This window comes from Cydia strobilella, chromosome Z (genome assembly GCF_947568885.1).
Source record: "Cydia strobilella chromosome Z, ilCydStro3.1, whole genome shotgun sequence".
Lineage (NCBI taxonomy): Eukaryota > Metazoa > Arthropoda > Insecta > Lepidoptera > Tortricidae > Cydia > Cydia strobilella.
The window spans coordinates 47,867,164-47,890,299 of NC_086068.1; the positions used below are offsets into that span (position 1 = coordinate 47,867,164).

General features: G+C 38.1%; 1 protein-coding gene across 1 annotated transcript in view; it reads left to right on the forward strand.

The window, feature by feature from the left end:
- The window catches only part of LOC134754815 (ATP-binding cassette subfamily C member 4-like), a 67,881-nt gene that overhangs the window by 2,097 nt on the left and 42,648 nt on the right, over positions 1 to 23,136 (forward strand). The window contains exons 2-8 of the mRNA XM_063691202.1: positions 8,767 to 9,012; positions 9,673 to 9,880; positions 15,027 to 15,252; positions 15,739 to 15,895; positions 20,720 to 20,969; positions 22,285 to 22,536; positions 22,948 to 23,115. Coding sequence (XP_063547272.1) covers positions 8,767 to 9,012; positions 9,673 to 9,880; positions 15,027 to 15,252; positions 15,739 to 15,895; positions 20,720 to 20,969; positions 22,285 to 22,536; positions 22,948 to 23,115 — 1,507 coding nt within the window. The remainder of the gene's footprint in view (positions 1 to 8,766; positions 9,013 to 9,672; positions 9,881 to 15,026; positions 15,253 to 15,738; positions 15,896 to 20,719; positions 20,970 to 22,284; positions 22,537 to 22,947; positions 23,116 to 23,136) is intronic.

The following is a 23,136-nucleotide window of genomic DNA, read 5'->3' on the forward strand; positions in this document are numbered from 1 at the left end:
ACCGCGAGATAAGACTACCCGTCTTTTACTAACTGTATGAATTAAAGGGGGACGGGTAGTCTATGTCGCGGCGAGATACTCTCGCGCCAATCATGTGCTAGCCCGGCTGATGTAGTGCATAATTATTTTATTTTCCATCGTATTTTCACGGAAACGTACGAACGTATCTTGCTGTTTCAGTCAGTCTCGGTACAAAAAGTACTGAGGTTGACTGAAGAAGCATGACAAATACGAACGTTTCCGAGAAAATACCATGGAAAACAATTATGCACTACATCTGTACACATCCGAGCCGAGCGCGGGCCTCTGCTCTGCAGTACGAGTATAATACATTAATAATAAGCTGACTGTACTATTCTTTAAACAGGCAACTAATACTCATCGAGACAATTCTAACATACCCCAAACACAATTAGTTTGCGTTGTTTTATCACAGAGTTCCCATGGCCACCTCCTGTCTTCATCTTAAGATCATAGTATTGCATGGTCATCCGATTTACATATGTATGCAAAATTTCAGCTCGATCCAAAATCAGGAAGTGGGTCAAATTTAGCTTCCAAGATTGACCCACACTAACATACTAACAAGGGCAATAAAAGCTTGTAATAATATATGGCTCCGCACTCACGCGTATTATGCGCGCGTTTTACAATGCATTTCTGTGATCTTACACGTAAGAGTAAGAACTATAAAGACTGTCTCACCATGTCACCAAATGCCATGAAAAAAATCAAAAGAAAACTAAATTATATGTATTTGCAAGGGCAGACTCCAAGCAAAACCTTACTAGGTTTAAGTTGGCTCGATAGAAAAAAAATCTCTTAATAATCATTTGTATATTGTACCCTTCACACCACAGCTAGTGATATAGCCGAGGGATTTGACAAGCTAAATTTTAAACAAGTATACTGAGGGTCGGTTGCACCAAACCGTAACGTCTGTCACCGCTAAAGCGTTCGATAAATTTTATTGTATGGGAAATTTCATAGATCGGCTGCGTGACGTTGATCAGTCTGCTAATTGTGGCTGGTGCAACTCGCCCTAACTATACTAGTGGCTCTGTGAGCTGTAGACCTCGCGAGCATAGCTTAAGATGGATGTGTCTAGGGCTGTCCTGCCGACGACTAACCACCAAAAGATGGCGTGATTGTATAGAATTAGCGAATTATCACCATCGTTTCCAAAACTCAAACATTTTCTAAGACGTGTTGATATTTACGCATATGCAACAAAAATATGACGTCTAAATCGAAATATATTTACACTCAACAGTAGAGACTGTCACACTTCATCAAAATTGCGTAGACTGCAAAATATAGCAATATCTTGCATTCACATACACATACCAAAGATAGATATAACTCCGTAATGGGGATCGAACCAGGGACCACGCCGTGCAAACGAAAAAAGCGAATGTTTGCAAAACACTCCATGATAGTGCTTACCTAAGCTGACGAAATTCAGCTACTCATTCTCGAGTAAAAACTAAATATCTAAATACCGCCAAAACCAGAAATACAAAGTTTCTGCATTTTTCGACATTTAATCTGTAAACATATCTCAAAAAGAAAATACTGTTATGATATCGATACGACTATTTGTTTAGGCGCGAGCTATCACAACTCCGCCATTTTGAAAAATTTCCAAAAACCGGATCGACAAAAAAATTCTATTTCATCATAGAATTTGGTCACAAAATTTCACGAGAATCGGTTGAGAATTGCGACCTGTAGAGGAGAACATCCGGACATACAAAAGCAAAATGCCCGAGTCAAACCGTAGACCTTCGCTACGCTTCGGTCAACTATATAGCAGTTATTGAGGCGCGATTTTAATGTTCCATTTTTATTGTTCTATTCTAATTTTAAACAGAAGTATACTAACTATACTATACTATATAGAGCAGAGTTATTGAGGCGCGATCGCCTAATCTTACGTCGCAAGTTTCGCACGGTGCGCCATTTCTATTATTCTCTTCTAATTTTAAACAGAAGTATACTAACTATACTACATATATAGCAGAGATATTGAGGCCCGATCACCTAATCTTCAGTTGCAAGTTTCGCAAGGTGCGCCATTTCTATGGTTCTCTTCTCATTTGAAACAGAAGTAAACTATAAAATAAAACTATGAAAGTGGATTATATCGCGTGATATATTGAATTTGTAATGCACCCAATATTTATAATACATAATACATCAGTTAGAAGTGTACTAACTATACTACATAGCAGAGTTATTGAGACGCGATCGCCTAATCTTCCGTCACAAGTTTCGCACGGTGCGCCATTTCTAATGTTCTCTTCTAATTTTAGACAGAAGTATACTAGTTAGTGTACTTTGAGTATAGTTATACTATATAGCTAATATAACAGAGTTATTGAGGCGCGATCGCCCAATCTTCCGTCGCAAGTTTCGCACGGTGCGCCATTTCTAATGTTCTCTTCTAATTTTAGACAGAAGTATACTAGTTAGTGTGCTTTGAGTATAGTTATACTATATAGCTAATATAACAGAGTTATTGAGGCGCGATCGCCCAATCTTCCGTCGCAAGTTTCGCACGGTGCGCCATTTCTAATGTTCTCTTCTAATTTTAGACAGAAGTATACTAGTTAGTGTACTTTGAGTATAGTTATACAATATAGCTAATATAACAGTTATTGAGGCGCGATCGCCCAATCTTCCGTCGCAAGTTTCGCACGGTGCGCCATTTCTAATGTTCTCTTCTAATTTTAGACAGAAGTATACTAGTTAGTGTACTTTGAGTATAGTTATACTATATAGCTAATATAGCAGAGTTATTGAGGCGCGATCGCCCAATCTTCCGTCGCAAGTTTCGCACGGTGCGCCATTTCTAATGTTCTCTTCTAATTTTAGACAGAAGTATACTAGTTAGTGTACTTTGAGTATAGTTATACTATATAGCTAATATAGCAGAGTTATTGAGGCGCGATCGCCCAATCTTCCGTCGCAAGTTTCGCACGGTGCGCCATTTCTAATGTTCTCTTCTAATTTTAGACAGAAGTATACTAGTTAGTGTACTTTGAGTATAGTTATACTATATAGCTAATATAGCAGAGTTATTGAGGCGCGATCGCCCAATCTTCCGTCGCAAGTTTCGCACGGTGCGCCATTTCTATTGTTCTCTTCTGATTTACTGGCTTTACGCCTCCTCGTCTAGTCCTACTCCTAAAGTACTTTGAGAAGACTTGTGCTGTGAGAATCGCTTATCTTTAAGGCGGTTTTCACATTAGATTAGAATTACCACGTCATCCGTAGCACGTTATCCGTTTGCTCCGGTGTGCGAGCGGGACATCGATATATACGTGCACAGCGCTATTACGCTCATATCATAACGCTGTGAATTCGTGATCTGCGTCAGTCTGAGAGACGCACTGTGGGACGAAATTCAGCTATCATTGACATATAAACCGAAATCCTTATTTTTATGTTGTTTTGATTGAAATAAGTTTAGCCCAGCATTGTTATGGTAACTTATGAATTTTAGACGATTGGGAACGAAAAATATCTAGTTGCGTTTTTTTTTTAATGTATGGAGCATAAATAAGAAATCATTATTACTCAAGAACCGCAAAACGAACTGTAATATCCTCGCAGATGGTAATACTATGAATTATTTGTGATTTTTTGGCATACTTCATATATCCGTAACGGGTGCGTTTTTTTTTAAATCATTAATTATTTCTATGGAAAAAACACAAAAACCTAAGTCAAAATTGTAAGGATTTTTTTAATGAAATAGGTTTTGCCCAGTATGTTTATGCTAATGTTGTTGAAAATAGTAGTTATTTAAAAAAAAAAAAAATGTGGAGCTGGAACAAAAAAACAAAATATCTCAAGAACCGCAACAAATACGGTAATATCCTCGCAGGTGGTTATACTGCGAATTATTTGTGATTTTTTGGCATACTACATATATCCGTGACGGTTGCGTTTTTTTTAATTATTAATTGTTTCTATAGTAAAAACACAAAAACCAGTGAACATTTTAAGGATTATTTGAATGAAATGGGTTTTGCCCAGTATGTTTTGCTAACTTATAAGTTTTAGACTATTTGAGTTGAAAATTAGTTATGATTTCTTTTCAAAAAACCGGCCAAGTGCGAGCCGGACTCGCGCACGAAGGGTTCCGTACCATTACGGAAAAAGACAGCAAAAAAATTCACGTTTGTTGTATGGGAGCCCCATTTAAATATTTATATTATTCTGTTTTTAGTATTTGTTGTTATAGTGGCAACAGAAATACATCATCTGTGAAAATTTCAACTGTCTAGCTATCACGGTTCATGAGATACAGCCTGCTGACAGACAGACAAACGGACGGACAGACGGACAGCGAAGTCTTAGTAATAGGGTCCCGTTTTTACCCTTTGGGTACGGAACCCTAAAAAATGTGTGGAGCCGGAACAAAAAATCAAAATGTCTCAAAAACCGCAACAAATACGGTAATATCCTCGCAGATGGTTATGCTACGAATTATTTGTAATTTTTTGGCATACTGTCCGTAATATCCGTGACGCGGAAGCGTTTTTTTTTAAATATTTAATTGTTCCTATACAAAAAAAGGCACCCGTGACGGATATATGTACTATGCCAAAAAAACACAAATATTCAAAGTATTACCATTTGCGAGGATATTACGGTTCGTTTTGCGGTTCTTGAGTAATAATGATTTCTTGTTCCTGCTCAATACATTAAAAAAAAGAAAAACGTAACTCGATAGTTTTCATTCCCAATCGTCTAAAATTCATAAGTTACCATAACAATGCTGGGCTAAACCTATTTCAATCAAAAAACATAAAAATAACGATTTCGGTTTCTATGTCAATGAGAGCCGAATTTCGTCCCACTTGACGTCGCACTCGGCCACTCGCACCCCGAAACATTTGTAAATGGTCGCGAACATAACAGTACAATTTTGGACGAATTTTCTCTACTAGCCTGCAGGCGTATTATATCCACGTGATAAAATAACTGTCACTTTTTAACACCGTGGGATAGAAAGTGACGCACACCGTTTTATCACGCTGTCACGTAGACAAGAACGACCATCATATCCGTAGTCCGTACTGAAAGCGTTGTGTTTTATATGCTCCGAGCTCCGTCTAGTAGTATTTTATCTGTGTTCGTGTTTCAACATAACTATCAAGGTTATAGCTATTGATTAACCCGCGTGCCTTCCCCACAGCGACCCAATTAATAAAACATGTGGTCTCGAGTTGTCAACTGTTAATTCATATCCAGTAGGTATATCATGTCTTTGAGATCCGTAAAAACTATGCACAATAGAAATTACTCTTAAGTACTGGTTCGATTAAACGCTTGCGATGCACTTGTAACGTGTAGTTAGTTACTCGTACCTACCCTACACGATGCATGCGCGATAGGTAGGTATATTTAATTGAAATGCGACTGCATATACTATTATGAATGACCAAGCAGCTATTTCTTATACTTCTTATGGCATATATTAGGCTAAGTGTACGTATGTGATTTGAATACCTATTAAAATATCTATGACCTTAGGTCAACATATACGAATCTTTACAAAACTAGATCGATACACCAAAGCTGACGTGAATCACGTGAACGGAATGAACTAAAACAGTTATATAACTTATATATGTCGGCGGCTGATCGTAAAGTTCCTGTGTAATGTTTCGACGGTAGTTAAACCAATAGATAGTAAAAGAATAAACACTAGAACACTCGAATTTCTTTACAATATATAGGTATAGTTATTACCATTATGGTTGGGAACGAAAGACTGGAGGTGGTCGAGCAATACGTGTATCTTGGACATAATCTATCATTTGACAAAACACATCAGAAGAAGGAGATCTCCAGGAGAATCCAGCTGGGTTGGGCGGCATTCAATAAACTAGCGGACATCCTCAAACCCGTTAACATTTCACAATGCCTGAAAACTCGTCTCTTTAACCAATGTGTCCTGCCCACCATGAGCTACGGTGCCGAGACATGGACGCTCACTAAGGAGGCTGTGCATAAAATCCGAGTGGCACAGAGAGCCATGGAGCGCGCCATGCTCGGCATCAAACTTCAAGACCGAGTGAGGAATGCCGAGATCCGACGCCGCAAAAAAGTGCAAGACGTCGGATACGTCATTACCAAACTTAAATGGAGCTGGGCGGGACATGTTGCCAGAGTGATGGCAGGTGGGGATGATTTTGACCCATGTTCTTTCACTGATATGCGTTAAAATTGTTAAATAACAAACGAAACCGTCAACGCCATTTATACGACTGTAGGCCAAAACTAGTAGCGTTTTCTTGATTTTCGAGGCACGTTTTTTCCTTAGACTGTATCCATCTATTACGGAGTTATATCTATCTTTGATCCTATTATCTGTGCGAAACAATAGTTATTTGTGCAACTAGAAAGCAAAGTTAGTTTTAGCTGCTAGGTTAACATTGAGTCCCGTAAGCGAAGTCTCGTGGCACAGACTTGGGTAAAATTTTTCACCACTCCAGTAAGAATACAATATGAAAGAAAAGCCCTCGGTCCCACTGTATATCAGTCTGGAAATAAAACTTCGGATTTTGAGAAATTAAACTCGAGGCCTATTTGCGCAAATTTCTAGCTAAGGGTTTGCAGATATTTTAGCACTACTCCGACATCACCACCCAAGGTACCGTCATCTAAATACCAAACATTAAAGCTACAATTCAGACTTTCGACGATGCGTTGAATTGATAGGCTGAAGTGGCTGAACAGATGACAACAGGGAATTATTATTGAATAATAATTTTAAGGGGGAACTATAACACTGCCAAACAAAGTTGGAAAGCTCCGGTACTTTTTAGGGTTCCGTATCCGTACCCAAAGGGTAAGAACAAAAACGGGACCCTATTACTAAGACTCCGCTGTCCGTCTGTCTGTCTGTCACCAGGCTGTATCTCATGAACCGTGATAGCTAGACAGTTGAAATTTTCACAGATGATGTATTTCTGTTGCCGCTATAACTAAAAACAGCATAAAATAAATATTATAGGGTCCCTGTTTTACCCTTTTGGTACGGAACTCTAAAAATACCATTATCTATTGTGTTTACTGTTTTTAGTACCTACTTATTTGTTGTTATAGCGGCAACAGAAATATATCATCTGTGAAAATGTAAACTGTCTAGCTAATCTAGCTATCACGGTTCATGAGATACAGTCTGGTGACAGACGGACAGTTGAGGCTTAGTAATAGGGTCCCGTTTTTACCCTTTGGGTACGGAACCCTAAAAAAGAACCACATGAGCATGACTGATGTCAGAATAACATGGAAAGAAATGTTGTTACCTCATTGGCGGAGTTATAGTCACGTGTTTTTTGGTTTAGATTATCTAAATTTATAAGCGTCACTTGCACCATCCCACTAACCCGGGGTTAACCCGTTAAACCGTTAACCCAGTGTCAAATTGTACCTGGTTACCATGGTAACTCCAGGTTTAACCGGTTTACCCCGGATGAGTAGGTAGGCTAAATGGTGCAAGTGGCCCTAAGAAATAGAATACAGGTAGGTATATATTTATTATTTGTCTTATGTACATAAATTAATATCCATAATAAAAATATATAGTACATTATAACGAACAAAATAAAAAAACTAAACAATAAAATTAAAACTAAACTATAATAAATCTTAAAGTAAACTTATAAATAAAAAATGCTCCCCAGGTCACCTATGGTGCCCAAGAAGGCTGGCAGCGTTATCTTTTTGGATGGCCAGACATTCTCTGGCCGAGGTAGCTGCCAGCCCTCCGGTCACCTGAGGTGTCAATAAGGCACTGGGAAATTTCCTTGAAAAAGGTTTTTGCGCTAGGCCCCCCCGGTCCCAGAGTTTCTACGCCACACGGCGCAAATATGTAGCCCTCGCCGACGGACAGCATAATTGCGCCGCTTGTTTAGTTCTGCGGTTGTAGCCGCAGCTCCCGCCTTGACGGAGGTCGCCTGTGATTTCCATAATTCTGACATATGCTAAAATTGGCCACCTAGTCCTCGTTCCGATAGCGTTGTTATCCTATGTCAGTAGAAATTAAACTCCAGCTTTTGTCAACTGATTTGTAAAATTAAATCGCTCCTCTGTCTGGTCCGAGAACGAACATGCCTGAAAGAAAGGGACAAATGATCTATTAAAAACGCCCGCGTCAATTTGATCAATTCATCGATATCATCATATAGTTTTTCTTAAAATTCGTTTTTCTCTCATCAAATATATCCGACGAAAACGATGTAAACGATGTATGTGAAGCATAATATCAACATAAAAAAACTATGTAATCTTAGTTATGTGGCTAAAACTACACTCAGACGTCAGACGGATGCAAGGCGAAAAAAATCAAAGATACATAAATATATCTTGGAAAATTGTGTAATAATTTGATAAACTAAATGTCTAAAATATACGACACGTGTGATAAAGATAGGTATAGGTCGTAGTTATATTTTGTGCCTAGTTTACTTTTAGTTTCTTTAGAAATAAAACTTTGATTTCGTGGAGATTTCTTTATTTATTTCATTGCATGTTTGAAAAAAGCACTATATTTACATACATCGGCGTGAAAAGGGGTTGTCGGCTTCACAACTAATGCGGCCTCACCACGTTCGGCCGTCTATATGCATTCGGCCGGCAACCCCTTACTTCCCAGCCTCTGTAGTAATATATATATATATGTATGTATATATATTAATAGTATACGACTGATACATAACATACAACAGTGTTATTTTTCCACAGATGGAGCTTTGATTTATTCCGCAAAGGCTACAAACAGGGTATCACCGTAGAACAGTTATGGCAAGCTCGCCACAAGGACAACTCAGGCCGGCTAGGGGACCAACTTGAACAAGCCTGGCAAAAGGAGCTTGAAGACGCCGACCGAAATGGCTGCAAGCCCTCATTAACCAAAGCTATCATACGAACCTTCTGGTTGGAGTATATGATGTGTGGTTTATTAGTAGGGTTACTTTTTATAGTTTTATGGTAAGTTTTTGTGTTATGTTAATTCCTTTACCGCACTATCTTAAGTACTCCATCGACTGAAGGTGTTCAATCGAAAATGAACTCATACAAGCGCGAGCAAACGGTTCACATGCTAAAAATTAAGATATAGTTTGATAAAGTCTTATCCTATAGGTATTTACACTATTTACGACCAACGCCGAAAACTAAAAAAAACTTGAAACTATAAGTAAATAAAAAATATGCTTTTTTGTGAAAAATCCTTTATGGTCAAAATTTTGATCTAATTTTGTCCTCAAAGTAAAATAATATATAGGTACATATTTTATTTTTATCGATACAGTTTTGTTCTTATATTAAATATATTCTGATGCTTTTTTTCGACGGAATAGATGACGCCGCGCCCGTACGTACAAGATGACACCAGTCACCATCACTCTGTCATGACGCCCAACATTCCTTACATTCCTCAGCCGTGCACGGCATTCGCGCGCGGACACTCCTCATTCCGTCTTGTAGTGCTAAAAATGTTTAAATGCAACTTTATTTTTAAACAATTCGACTATCTTCTTTTGGTATCCTTTAATTTTGTCTTCTGTTGCTTATTAATTATTATTTTTATTTGCATGTCATTACTTATGTTTGAATATAGACAAAAAATTATAAGTCTTTCTTTTTCAGGCCATTGATACCATATACATTAGCGCTGTTTATAAATTATTTTTCTGGCGAAGCAACGCCGGAGGCATACAGAAATGCCCATATATACAACTTTTTGATGAATGTATGTAGCGTAATAACGGCATTGATGTTGAACCATCTGCAATTGAGTCAAGGTGCTGTTGGTATGCGAATAAGAATAGCTTGCTGTTCGCTATTGTATCGAAAGGTAATAACTACATAAATTGATATTTCGATTGACCGATGTTTTATCAATTGACGTGTGAATAAAGATAACGGTATACGTCGTTATCTTTATTCACACGGAATTAGGCCCCATTCGCACGATAGCTTTTTTAACGCGCGTTAAAAAAGCGCTTGAATCTGCCCGCACGCTAAATTCGATTCAAAGACCAAGGCTTAAAGTTGAAAATCCGACAACGCTTGATACAAAGCGGTACCGCCATCGTGTGAATAAATACACACGTTTCCATTTGTGTCACTCAAACGATGAATGACATAAAATGCGATTTTGCTCACTGTTTTTAAGTAGCAAAGTACCCTGGTTCGAGCTGCTGAGGTGAAAAAGTTTTTGTCACCGGCCACACCTTTGTTCACACTAATTCCGTGTGAATTAAAATAGAGTCTGTTCGGAAAGAGATAAGTCGTGGAATGTATTGGGCCCTATACATTCCACGACTTCTCTTTCCACAAAGGCTCGAATGGATAGTCCCTAGACGGGCTCTGTATACCATATAAATTGCTAATAAGGGTATTATATGTTTTCAGACAAACAAAATAATAAAGTTTTCAAACCTGTTTGGCATGATACATGTAGGTGTACTCTTTAAAATTCACCACTCTCCCCCTCCCTCCACCTGACGCTACACCCCCCCCCCCCCCCCCACCGTGAAATGTGTCCCCGTTGATGGTTTTTTGACATTTTCACGAAAACTATAATAAATATCAAAAAAGTGTCAAGGACAGAATTAATCATCATTAAATTTGGAACAAAAAAGGCTTTATGTGTTTTTGTATAAGTTGGACGGTATTCAAGCTATAAGTACTTGTATAACCTTAAAATTACAAAATAACCATACTCGTTTGACGACGTGCATTATATTTTCAAAACGACTAGACGGATTTTAATGAAATATACCTAAAATACACCGCAGTGAAGCCAGCTATCAAACAAAAAAAAACACATTAAATTCGGTTCATCTGTTTCGGCGCTACGAGGTCAAGGTAGACACACAAATACCTAAGACATAATTCAGGGAAATAAGCTAAAATTACGGCATTATTAATGGAAGACTTTTTTCAATTGGAAATATTGAGATGTGTACGTTATAGACCAAAGTTATTTATCATTCATCAACCCTCCCCACCCCTCCCCCCTCGGTGTTACCCCCCACACCGCAAAGGACCCGAAACGCGGTTTTTCTCAATTTTTAAGGAAACCGTTTAAGAGCGCTATTACATTTCGGCGTTGAGCGAGTTTAGGTATTTTACGCGCTGCGGCGGGCTGTGCGAGCTCAGTATGCCGATCCCTTCTACCACGTTTTCCCTCTCGCTCGCACTACAATGATGGATTAAACAATCTTGATCCTTCGTGAAGCATATTGAAAACAATTATAACGACACTAACTTAAAATCCTAATTATTGTTATTTGGTACGAAAATACTAAATCCAGTGCAAATGTGCTTACTTTTGTATTATAAAAGAATTATTTTATACTAGAAAGAAATTATACTCGCTTGTTTACATGTTTCGTCATTACATTTGGTACAGGTACAGGGTAACCGTACAGCTTGGGACAATGTCACTTGGTGCTAAATTATATCCCAAAAAGATAATTTTCACTGAAAATGACAAAAACTGTCAATCTGTCAAATTTGACTGATATGTCAAACAACACTAAACTATGTCACTTAGTACCAAACTAACAAAACATGTTAATTTTCACTGAAAATGACAAAAACTGTCAAACTGTCAATTTTGACAGTTTTGACAGATGTGACAAACTACATTTTCCATCCCATGACTAATGTTGAAGGTCCTATCTAAATTGGACAAACCGTTTAGATTTGGAATCCAAAAATGTCAAAATGTCACAAAATCTCAATTTTGACAGATTGTATAAATTTACACTTAACAGTGTCACTTGGTGCTAAATTATATCCCAAAAAGATGAAAAAGACAAAAACTGTCAATCTGTCAAATTTGACTGATATGTCAAACAACACTAAACTATGTAAATTAGTACCAAACTTTAACAAAACATGTTAATTTTCACTAAAAATGACAAAAACTGTCAAACTGTCAATTTTGACAGTTTTGACAGATGTGTCAAACTAACCAATTGCATTACGCACCAATTGCATTAAAGTTAATTCGAATTAAATTTTTGAGACGTTAATGGCCATTGAAGTTAATGTTTTGTTTAGTGTTGTTTGACAGTTTTTGTCTTTTTTTGTGAAAATTAACATGGTTTGTTTGCTAAATTATATCCCAAAAAGATAATTTTCACTGAAAATGACAAAAACTGTCAACCTGTCAAACTTGACTGATATGTCAAACAACACTATGCTATGTCACTTAGTACCAAACTTTAACAAAACGTTAATTTTCACAAAAAATTACAAAAACTGCCATACTGTCAATTTTGACAGTTTTGACAGATGTGTCAAACTGCATTTTCCATCCCATGACTAATGTTGAAGGTCCTATCAAAATCGGACAAGCCGTTTCGATTTGGGATCCAAAACTGTCAAAATGTCACAAACTGTCAATTTTGACAGATAGTATAAATCTACACTTAACAATGTCACTGGGTGCTAAATTCTATCCCAAAAAGATAATTTTCACTGAAAATGACAAAAACTGTCAATCTGTCAAATTTGACTGATATGTCAAACAAGACAGACAGACAGACAGCGGAGTCCTAGTAATAGGGTCCCGTTTTTACCCTTTGGGTACGGAACCCTAAAAACAGAATAAAATAAATATTTAAGTGGGGCTCCCATACAACAAACGTGATTTATTTACCGTTTTGTGCGTAATAGTACGGAACCCTTTGTGCGCGAGTCCAACTCGCACTTGGCTGTTTTTCTTTTAAATTTACTACCTATAAAATGTCAGGTCATTTCAAATATTTTTAATGTTGTTCGGAAGTTTGTTATGTTACTATACTATATTATAATACTATAAAAACAAATACAGTACTCGGATCAAAGTTTCTCAGTCGCAATTTACACGCACACAGTATAGCGTTTTACACGGCGCCTGCCGCACACAACGATAAAAAACCTCGTTGTCGCCGTCGAAAACGTGCGGAGCCGACCGACACAGGTCCGACCTCTTCAAGCTCTGCTGCGGTACTGAGATCGCCAGCGCGCGTCATCGGCAATATAGAGTAGTTTTCAAAAAATTGCCAAAAAATTAAAGTAGAATTTGATAAACACAAATGTATACCAACAGTATAAGCAAACGTTGTAGATTGCTCGTGTATAAAAATGACTTCGATACTAAGTAGATTTTCGTAGGAATTTACACTTGTTTCGAAGAGAAAATTCAATTCGTTTAACATTGATTTTCTCTTTCTTAAAAGCATGTAGGAAGAATATCATTCGATATTCCTAAAGTACAGGATATTAGTAATACAAAATATCCAACTTTAGCAGAGTAAACTTCTCAAAATTTACAAATAAGAGCTCACAATTCAGTGCTTGACGCGGTTTTTCGTAAACGAGCATCAGAAAAACAATCATTACTAATTTAAGTAGTCCTTTTTCTAAAATGTACAACGATATTCCTAAGGATAAGAAGACGCTCCTACTGGAACAAGTACTCTTTATTTCTAATAATGAGCGTAAAATCTTAAATATTGTCGGGAATATCATCAATTTTACATTATTTCGACTTTTCTTGTAAGAACGCTCTTAAGATACAGAAAAAGTGTGTAGAAACGAAATGATCCCTAATAAATTTGCTATCAATCTCTTATACACACTATACTATAATACTATCACTTATAGGTTTTGTGCAATCTGTCACCAGATGCATTTTTTTTTAATTTAACGTTTTTTTTTCATTTCTAAGATAACTTTTCTTAAAAAAAGGGCCAGCGCGCCTCCCGGGCAGGCGTATGGCAATGGGCTGCCGCTCGACTCGCGCAAAATTTAAAATACATAATGCCTTCGAAACCTAAACCTATACAAATTGTTCTGTTTACGGATGTCTGAATAAACGGAAGAACAAGGAAGCAGAAATAAAACACAATTTCAATTCCGGACTATATTGACCGACATATTTTCAAAGGAATAAGTACTTCTGTGGCATACCTACTTCCGTGAGAATCAGACATACTATCTCCGGATAAAAAAAATATGTTTACAGATTCAACGTTTGTAATTCCTAGATATTTATCTTAAAAATAATAAATCAGTAGATATAGGTACAAAAACTTGTCAAGTGACAACCCCGTGCCGACACTCTCAGCTCGGTCATAAAACTGCGGCGCGCAAAGAAGATTCACGGTTCGTGCGCGGTTATAAGTTTCAATTTTGCGTGCAGGCGGCGAGTATAGGTATAATTTTATACCTAAATCTGATTTTTGTGAAGGAGTGAATTTTCTGTACGGTAGTACTATTAGTTATTCTGTGCCCATACATTGCTTACATAGAATTCCTCAATTAAGCCGGGTTCACATTTGTCTGTCGTGTTGTGTTGTGATGCTCTGTCCTGATGGCATACTGTTCACATCTATCTGACGTGTTCTGACGCATTATGACGCATTTTATTATCAGTTCCGTCTTGGCTCTCGGAGAGTTAACACATTCGCAATGTTTTTTCAAGAATCATCCGATTCAGATTCAGATTTTGAAGAAGATATGTAATTATTGGCGCTGGCAACGCTTCTAAATTGTCGTACGCATTCAATAAGCAGCTCCTCGTCCATACTTGATGGCGGCTCTGACGCGTCACAACACAACACTGGCGCGTGCACACTAGTCCGATGCGCTGTGTCGTGTCGCTGCACCGCCCCCCACCCGTCCTGACGCGGACCGGGATGCGACACAACACAAGCCGTCACGACACAAGGCATCAGAGAAATGTGAACGCAACCATAGTAAATGTATGAAACCGATACCGTTCTGATGCATCACGACACAACACAACACGACAGACAAATGTGAATGCGGCTTTATGCTTGCAAAGTAGTAAGTACCCTTGATAGTACAGCAAGCTGATACTAAAACCGAGATAACCCTAATTAAAAGCTATACTATACTACACGTTTCTATACAAACATTTTCACGACCAAGAGACCACAGCTCCCAACCTAACCTAACCTAACCATCGAACTTTTTAGATATTAAAACTAGATCGAACCGGCCTTAGTAAGACAGAGCCTGGGCAAGTGATAAACCTGATGTCAAACGACGTGATGCGGTTCGACATGGTGACGCTGTTTCTGCACTACCTGTGGGTGATGCCAGTGGTGGTGCCCCTGGTGTCGTACCTGGTGTGGCAGCACCTGCAGTGGGCGACCTTGGCTGCCCTGTTGGTCATCTTTGTGCAGACAATACTAGTTCAAAGTAAAGAACTACATTTACTACCTATCATAATTAGGTTAAATTATCAAAAACACTTGTAAATGAAGAGTAATTTTTATATTTTGTTTGCTCACAAACCTTTAATTAAAATACTCGTAGAATTTCTGTTTTCTTTGCAATCGTTTTAAACTTACATTAAAAGAAGCTATTAGTCTCATATAAGAACGAGCTCCAAATTTGTATCTTTTTTGACTACTCAAATATTTTCCTTAAACTATGTTATTTACTAAGTATCTTAGTTGCAATACAGAAAACCACAACGAAACCGTATAATGGGGTTTTCCTGTATCCCAGTGCTGTTGTTAACAAGTACTATTTTAATTGCATCGTTTATGACTTCTTTAGTGGCCGATAAAGAGGTATAGGTACCTTTTTGTTGATAACGGCAAGATTTATTACGACAAAATATTAAAACTGAGTGAATGACCATTAAAACACAGCGTATCTAAACTACCCTTAATTTTGTAGGCTACTTGAGTAACCGCCAGGGAGTGCTGCGAGGAAAGATAGCCAAGCGAACCGACGAGAGGGTTAAAGTGATGAGCGAATTGGTGAACGGAGTCCAGGTCATTAAGATGTATGCTTGGGAGAAACCATTTGAGAAGCTGGTCGATAAATTGCGCAAGTAAGTACACACTTTCTCTAACTGGAGACATATTTTTACACACACTTTTTTCACCGCGTATATTACTAGGTATGTTTGCTTCAAATCTTATAACTTGTTCTTCTGACAACTACTTCCTTAATTCCGATGACAATGCAATAATATGCTAACATGGAGCTGATCTGATGATACAGTCTGAGAAGGTAGCAAACGGATTTCCTCGATAGAAAAACACAAACACATCGAATCGAGTTTAGGTCCTTTAGAAAGGTCTCGAGAAGTACTTGATAGACGTGCAAATATATCAGTTCAAGGTACCTAGCCAAGATGACAATCGTTTGCGCTGCGATAACGAAACGCTTTGTGTCTCTCTATCGCTCTTCCAGCGCATATTAGTGCGACAGTAAAAATTGCATATCGTTCGCTACGGGACGTACCGATTGGCATGTTGGTTACGCACCCAGTGATGTTGAACTCGAGCAGAAGTCGTCAAAAGCTTACAACCCCGTTTAACAACATTTGTGAAGAACATGTTTCAATTCTCAAGGTCCTGCCTTCAGCGGTTCAGACCCAGACAGTGTGTTATCTTTCGCATCTAAGTTTACCTAACGCACTGTTTTATGTCGCCATCATAGATGAGACAACATCTTAGTACTTATATAATTGTATGTTTGAAGGTAACAAATAGGATGACACAATTAAGTTTCACTAGTCGCGTAATTTTTGTATGAAACAAGTAGCAGGTGAAATTTAGTAATTAACTAGTGGCTCTGGTAGCTGTAGATCTCGCGATAAGCTTAGAAAATATAAAAAAATACTTAAATTCGTTGAGTTTTAAGCGCCACATACCCTATTAATGGCGCTCAAGTCATTTGTGCCAATTTCAAAAAAAAAAACAAAACGACTAAAATATCGTACCAGTATTACTAACGTTCATTTCTTTTTGTGTTGACAACAAAGAGTTTATAATTTACGGCATGCATGGTCACTCTAATTAGAAGATATATCATATCATCTTAATAATAGAAGATATATCATATCATCATATATGTATTACGTAAATACTTACGCATCTAATCTTTGAATGACAATAATCTAATAGATAGCTATACTCTTCGCTTTATTGGTGATAAGTTGTGCCAAATGAAATGTTATCGGAGTCTGAGAGTCTGTGGTTACTGGAAACATCGTATCTCACATGTATCTCACTTTACTTTCTTCATATAATAATCAATGTGCTGTCATAACAGTTAAAGAGGTTTCGTCTTTATTAATTAGTTCTTGTAGTTTGACCATCATGATTATTCATTGTAGAAAATTAATTTGAGAGAGATAGAGATCTTTATTTGCATACCAGTATGTTTACATAATGGACCCTGGAAAGGTATAGCAAAAACATGTTATTCACTATGATATATACTACTTATTTGTATTAAGTACTAATTTTCTATTTCACGTTTCACGTCACTGCTCGGAAATGTGGCAACAGATTAACAGATGGTGTATCTTTTGACTAGAAAGTAGCTCTTAGTTGTTCACCTGAACCAACAGAACAACAATATTGTGCATGGTCACTTAATGGTCAGTTGCTCACGTCTCGCGAATCATCTTGCTTGTATCACGTCTCGCGAATCATCTTGCATGTAACGCCTCATTTTGTTATTATCGTGTCAACATGCTGTAGCGGCCAGGGCCAGGTTGCATTGTAACACTACATTGATATTGAGCAGAAGTCTTTGGCATCTCTTATTATCATCCTTTATCAGGTCTGATCTGATCTGACGCCAAAGCATACTTTGTAAAAAAATAAAAAAAGTAATAGGTATGTTGACATGAATCGAGAATATAATATAACATGTTATGTTTTTACCATAGCTGTAGGCCGAGCACATGATTGGCGCGACAGTATCTCGCCGCGGGATAGACTACCCGTCTTTTACTAACTGTATGAATTAAAGATGGACGGGGGTAGTCTATGTCGCGGCGAGATACTCTCGCGCCAATCATGTGCTAGCCCGGCAGGGAATATTAAACGCAGAAAATCATATTTTTTAAGTGTAAATATGCGTAACAAATTAATTAAAAATATTTAAAATAATGCCCAGTATCACGTGACCGCAAACGCCAATCGGAGCGCGGTACCTCACGGTGAGAGAAAGTCCCACAGAAAAGTTGTCAATCCGTCTATACGTCACCACCAAAGAGTTTGGATGTTCAAAAACTGTATGTATTTTTTTATTTTGCCATTAGACATTTATTACGTACTTAAAATATTATTACACGATATAAAGTATATATTTATTTGTTATCAAATAAATAGAATGTTATAATAATACGTAAGTGTTATTGTGATTAATTTTTGCAATGTATTTATCATCGCTGAATCTAATAGTTATATAGTGCCGAATTAACAATATCATTGAAGTTCAAGGCAAAATTCGTAACTGTAAGTGTGTAATACTCATGCAACAAATATTTGCTTTGTTGTGATTTTTTTCGCAAATGTATTAAAAACGTCTTTCATGGTACGTGCGAAAGTGTTATTATTTACTCGTCCCTTGTCTTTTATTCGCGTACGGCTCATAATAGATATCTCGGGACTCGTAAGTAGTGACACACTTCGCACTCGCTATGAAATGTACTATTTTAATTAAAAGGCGAATACGAATAACTACCTACTCTATTGTCTTGATTGTTGTTCTTTTACACTACACATACACATGGTGTAGTGTAAAAGAACAACAACCCTTGTAAAACTAGTTATTTGTTATTTTACCGTATATATGTACGTAATATCTTTTAGAAAGAGAGATATATTAAATACTACAGCTTTTGATCTGCGCTATGACTGACAGTTTGACAGCAGTTTGGTTATTTATCACATCGTGACGTCATCAGGATTACGTGACAGCTTGGAGCGTTTTTGCGCGAAATTTAAAGACTAACCTAATTAAACTCGGTTTTTTATTTAAAATTTTTAAATATATTTTTACAATGCATGTGCTCGAAAAGTGCGTTTCCTACGGAGCCATATCATGCGGAAAGTACTACTTTTCCGCACTAGTTCTTTTCAATTTTTTTTTTGTTTTCAATTTTTTTTTACAGTACATATAGTGCTACTTTCTCGCACTAGTGCGGAAAAGAGCACTTTTAGTGCATATGTCGAAAGTTTAAAGAGCCATATGTACTGTAAAACGTTGTACGATACACGTGCGAATAGGTAATTCGCAACTCGTGTCGATTTAAAACACTCCTTTTAATAATTAAACTTATTTGCCATGATATGTTTTTTTATTTACTCGCACAATGCATAGTAAAACATTGTATGATACACGTGCGTAAAGATGATTTCCGCACTTGTTGCATAAATAGCTATTACAGTACATATGGTGCTACTTTCTCGCACTAGGGCGTAAAAGAGCACTCTTCGTGCATATGTCGAAAGTTTAAAGACTTTCACTTTAAACGTGGCGACAAGTCCATTTAAAATAGTATTAAAAAATAAATTGAAAAGGTTGGTTTGGCAGGAATAAAGTCCAATGATATCAGTTCCAAGATATCTTTTGGTATAGTATCGCTACGTCTGTGACGGGCTTTATCTTTAACGTTTTGGACGCCAATGACCGATATTACGCACCGTAGGTTCAACGCCAAAGGCCGATTAATCGGTCATAGACTACAGAGCAACCTAGACATACATGCATATGCATAAAGTTCAATTTCAGTTTTGAAATGTGGCGTCTGTATGACTGCTTTTGTGTTTGACACGGCGTGGAAAAGGTTAATAAGTGCATAAGACACATATTTAAGTTGGCGTAATAAACTCAACTAATAATAATTTAATCTAGTACAATACACTTGCTTCAAGTCGTCGTTAAATTTAACGAGCCCGCCTTTATACTAGAACATAAAATGAGAGCTAAATGATTATTACAGGTGCCGGTTGATAACTATAAGATAAGATAATATTTATTCATTTAAAACTTATGCTAATTGGATTAATACAATGGCAATTATACAATTTATACTTAAATACATCATAGATTCAAAACTATTCCAACAATATGAATAGGTATATATGTATGTACTTACACAATCATTTTCCGTGATCTTAAATGTATGTAGGTAATTTATTCTCTATTGCTCGGTCGTGTCCCTGAGGGTGGTATTCCATCTGTCCAATGTATTTGTCCAATATGTATTTGCGTCTCGTATTTTGCTTAGTGAGAGAGTGAAACGCAATGCACAATGGACCAAGATATTGGATAGATGGAATACCATCCTTACCCTACAGAAGTTCGCTTCGCTCGCTCGTTCAATTAAGTATACATAGTGGTGTGAATTAATTTTGCTTGCAGCTGGGACATCGCTTGACGTCACGCAATAATGTAGGTACAATATAATACACCCATAATAAATTTAATAGTTACTTCGTACATAATTAAACAGTAAATAAGTGAAGAGGTAATTGTATTGTTTTATCGTTTCATCTTTTAGTAAATTTGTATAGTTGATTCAAGTAACAGATGGTGTACAATAAAAGGAAAATATTTGTTGTATTTCTAGTGGAACATAAAACAAATAAGTTATGATAATATTTCAAATGAAATTCTTCATTACTTATTGAGTGTTAGAGAAGGTCGCATTTCTCAACCGATTCTCGGAAAAAATTGTAAAGCAAGTTCGGTAGTTAGGTAGAAGTTTTCTTTAGTTTCGGTTTTTGGAAAATGTTCAAAATGATGGAAATTGGCATAAAGGAGTTAGGCACCAGTATATAGGATTAGGCGCAGAGCCACTAGACTAGTGTATATAGTAGTTGGTTGATGAATGTGTGTCATGATGCAGGATGGAGGTCAGCTTTATAATGAGGACGTCGATGATCAAGGGTTTCTCGACGGCGCTGTCCGTGTTCACGGAGCGGTTCATTCTGTTCGCGGCGGTGGTCACGTTCGTGCTCATGGGCGGCCAGATCCGGGCCGAGATCACCTTCTCCCTGGTGCAGTACTTCAACCTCCTGCAACTTGCCGCTAACATTTTCTTCCCTATGGCTTTGGCCTTTCTCGCGGAAGCCAAGGTGTCTGTTAGACGACTTGAGGTAATTAGTAATGGTAGGCCATTTGATATCATCAGTTCTTTTAGGTATTTAATAGGGTGAATACACGCAAAACAGCGTGTCGGTTATTCGGCTAGCTACTCTATATCTCTCATTTTGAATGATGGTGGTCCCTATGACAGATCATTTTTAGTGTTCCGTGCAAAGCTTTGTTTTGAAAAGCGGAACGCTTATGGGATCACTTCGGTCTTGCAAATCAGTTAAATGCGTTTTTCTCAGTGACCGTTTGACGTAGATACCTAAATTTGAAACAGTTGTTATATGAAGAAGCTGTCACGTAAAATGTTTGTAGACATTTTTTGGGAGTTAGAACATTAAAATTATTTAAAATGTAACATGTAAGTAATTAAAATACGGTAAAACCATATTTCTTCTATATATTTTTTAATCAAGCCCAACCAAAAGCGATTTGGAGGAACTGTCATACTCGTAGGGACCATCATTCCACGCGCCAGTTAATGGTATAGCTAGTGAGATAATTACAAATTAACTTTTGCATCTGGTGTAACATGATTCTGAATGACCAATCATGGAATGATTTCGTTTCATGGTTTTCTTTATGTAGATATATTCCATGTTGAATACCTAAAAGAACAGACTATTGAGATACTTCAGTTAAATTCAACTTTATAGCGAAATGGGGTTTTTTATTATTAATATGTCTTTCCCATCACGGAACAATAGTGCTCCGGACATTTGGGAGGCGTTCGCGGAGCCGAAGCCTGCACTTTTGATAGTTTGATGAGATGTAAGGGGTAAAACCGAGCGGATGCTGCCCTTGCCTGTGTCATGGGACGCACGCAGAGGCAGCACCCGCCAGGCCGCCATCGCCAGGGTGTAAGGACTAATTGGGAATTAGTGGAATATAAAAATTAACTAGGCTATTGGCTGAAAGCGATTGACTAAATACAAGGCAAGGATTGAGTATGGGATATGCCGGACTGGACGCCTGCTTAATTAATAGAATATAAAATGGTATATACAATTTTTTTTCCGGCGGACGGTGACTCGCCCCCACAAGATGGTGCCCCACAAAAAGCGACATCTAAGATGGCTCAAGGGCAACACCGGTGTGAGGGCTGAGGGTAGAGAGGTGTCACTGGACTTTAAACATACAGCCAACTCGCCACTTATATTCCCACATCCATCCTTGAGAACACAGCTCTCGCGACTCCACTCTGGATGGCCGGCTAAGGCAAGCCAGAGGCAGAGAATCCTGTCTCACCCACCCTCCTTCGGGTGACAGAAGGAACTTTTTAAAGTGTAATTGTTGATTAGTAACGGTTTATTTGTGCAGGAGTTCTTAATGTTAGAAGAACTGGAGTCGGCGAAGGCTATCGAAGCTAAGATGAACGCGAAAGAAGCGACGGTGGTGATCAGTAACGGAACGGAAAAGGAGAAAGCCCGTGTAGCTCACACGGGGCTGGTGGTGGCGGGAGTGTGCGCCAGCTGGCAGCCGGACCCCATTGTCGATACGCTGCGCAAGGTCTCCTTCACTGCACAGCCCGGCGAGTTCGTGGGCATCGCGGGTCTGGTCGGAGCTGGGAAGGTAACATTTATGTAGACCAACATACGTAGAGGTGATCAGTGACAGGGAGCATACGTGGCAGGTGGCGGGTGTGAGCGCCAGCTAGTAGTCGCACCCCATCGTCGACAACGATAAAGTTATTGCAAGTTGATTCCTATCGTAGCCGAATTCAAGCTTTTCAAGTAAGTAACATACTGCTAAGCAATATCCCGTTAACGTTTTTGATTTTCAAAACCCTGTTATAGAAAATTTTCGTCGCATGTTTGGAGAAAAGTATATGACTCGGCAGGATAGCAATTCGTGCATTCGTCTTTGTCGAATCGAACCTCACCCACGAATTGCACTTTCCCGGTAACTGCACTACTTAGGTAATGTGATGTGATATTGTTTAGTAGAAGTGAAACGTGCTTTAAACCGTTTATTTTCCTTCAGTCGTCTCTACTGCAAGTGGTACTGGGTGAGCTGCTCCCGTCCAAAGGCACGGTGTCGCTGGGCGGCGCGCGCCTCTCCTACGCCAGCCAGGAGCCGTGGCTGTTCGTGGCCACCGTCCGGCAGAACATCCTCTTCGGCCTACCATATGACCGCATTCGCTATAAAAAAGTAAGCACTATTTTATTTATT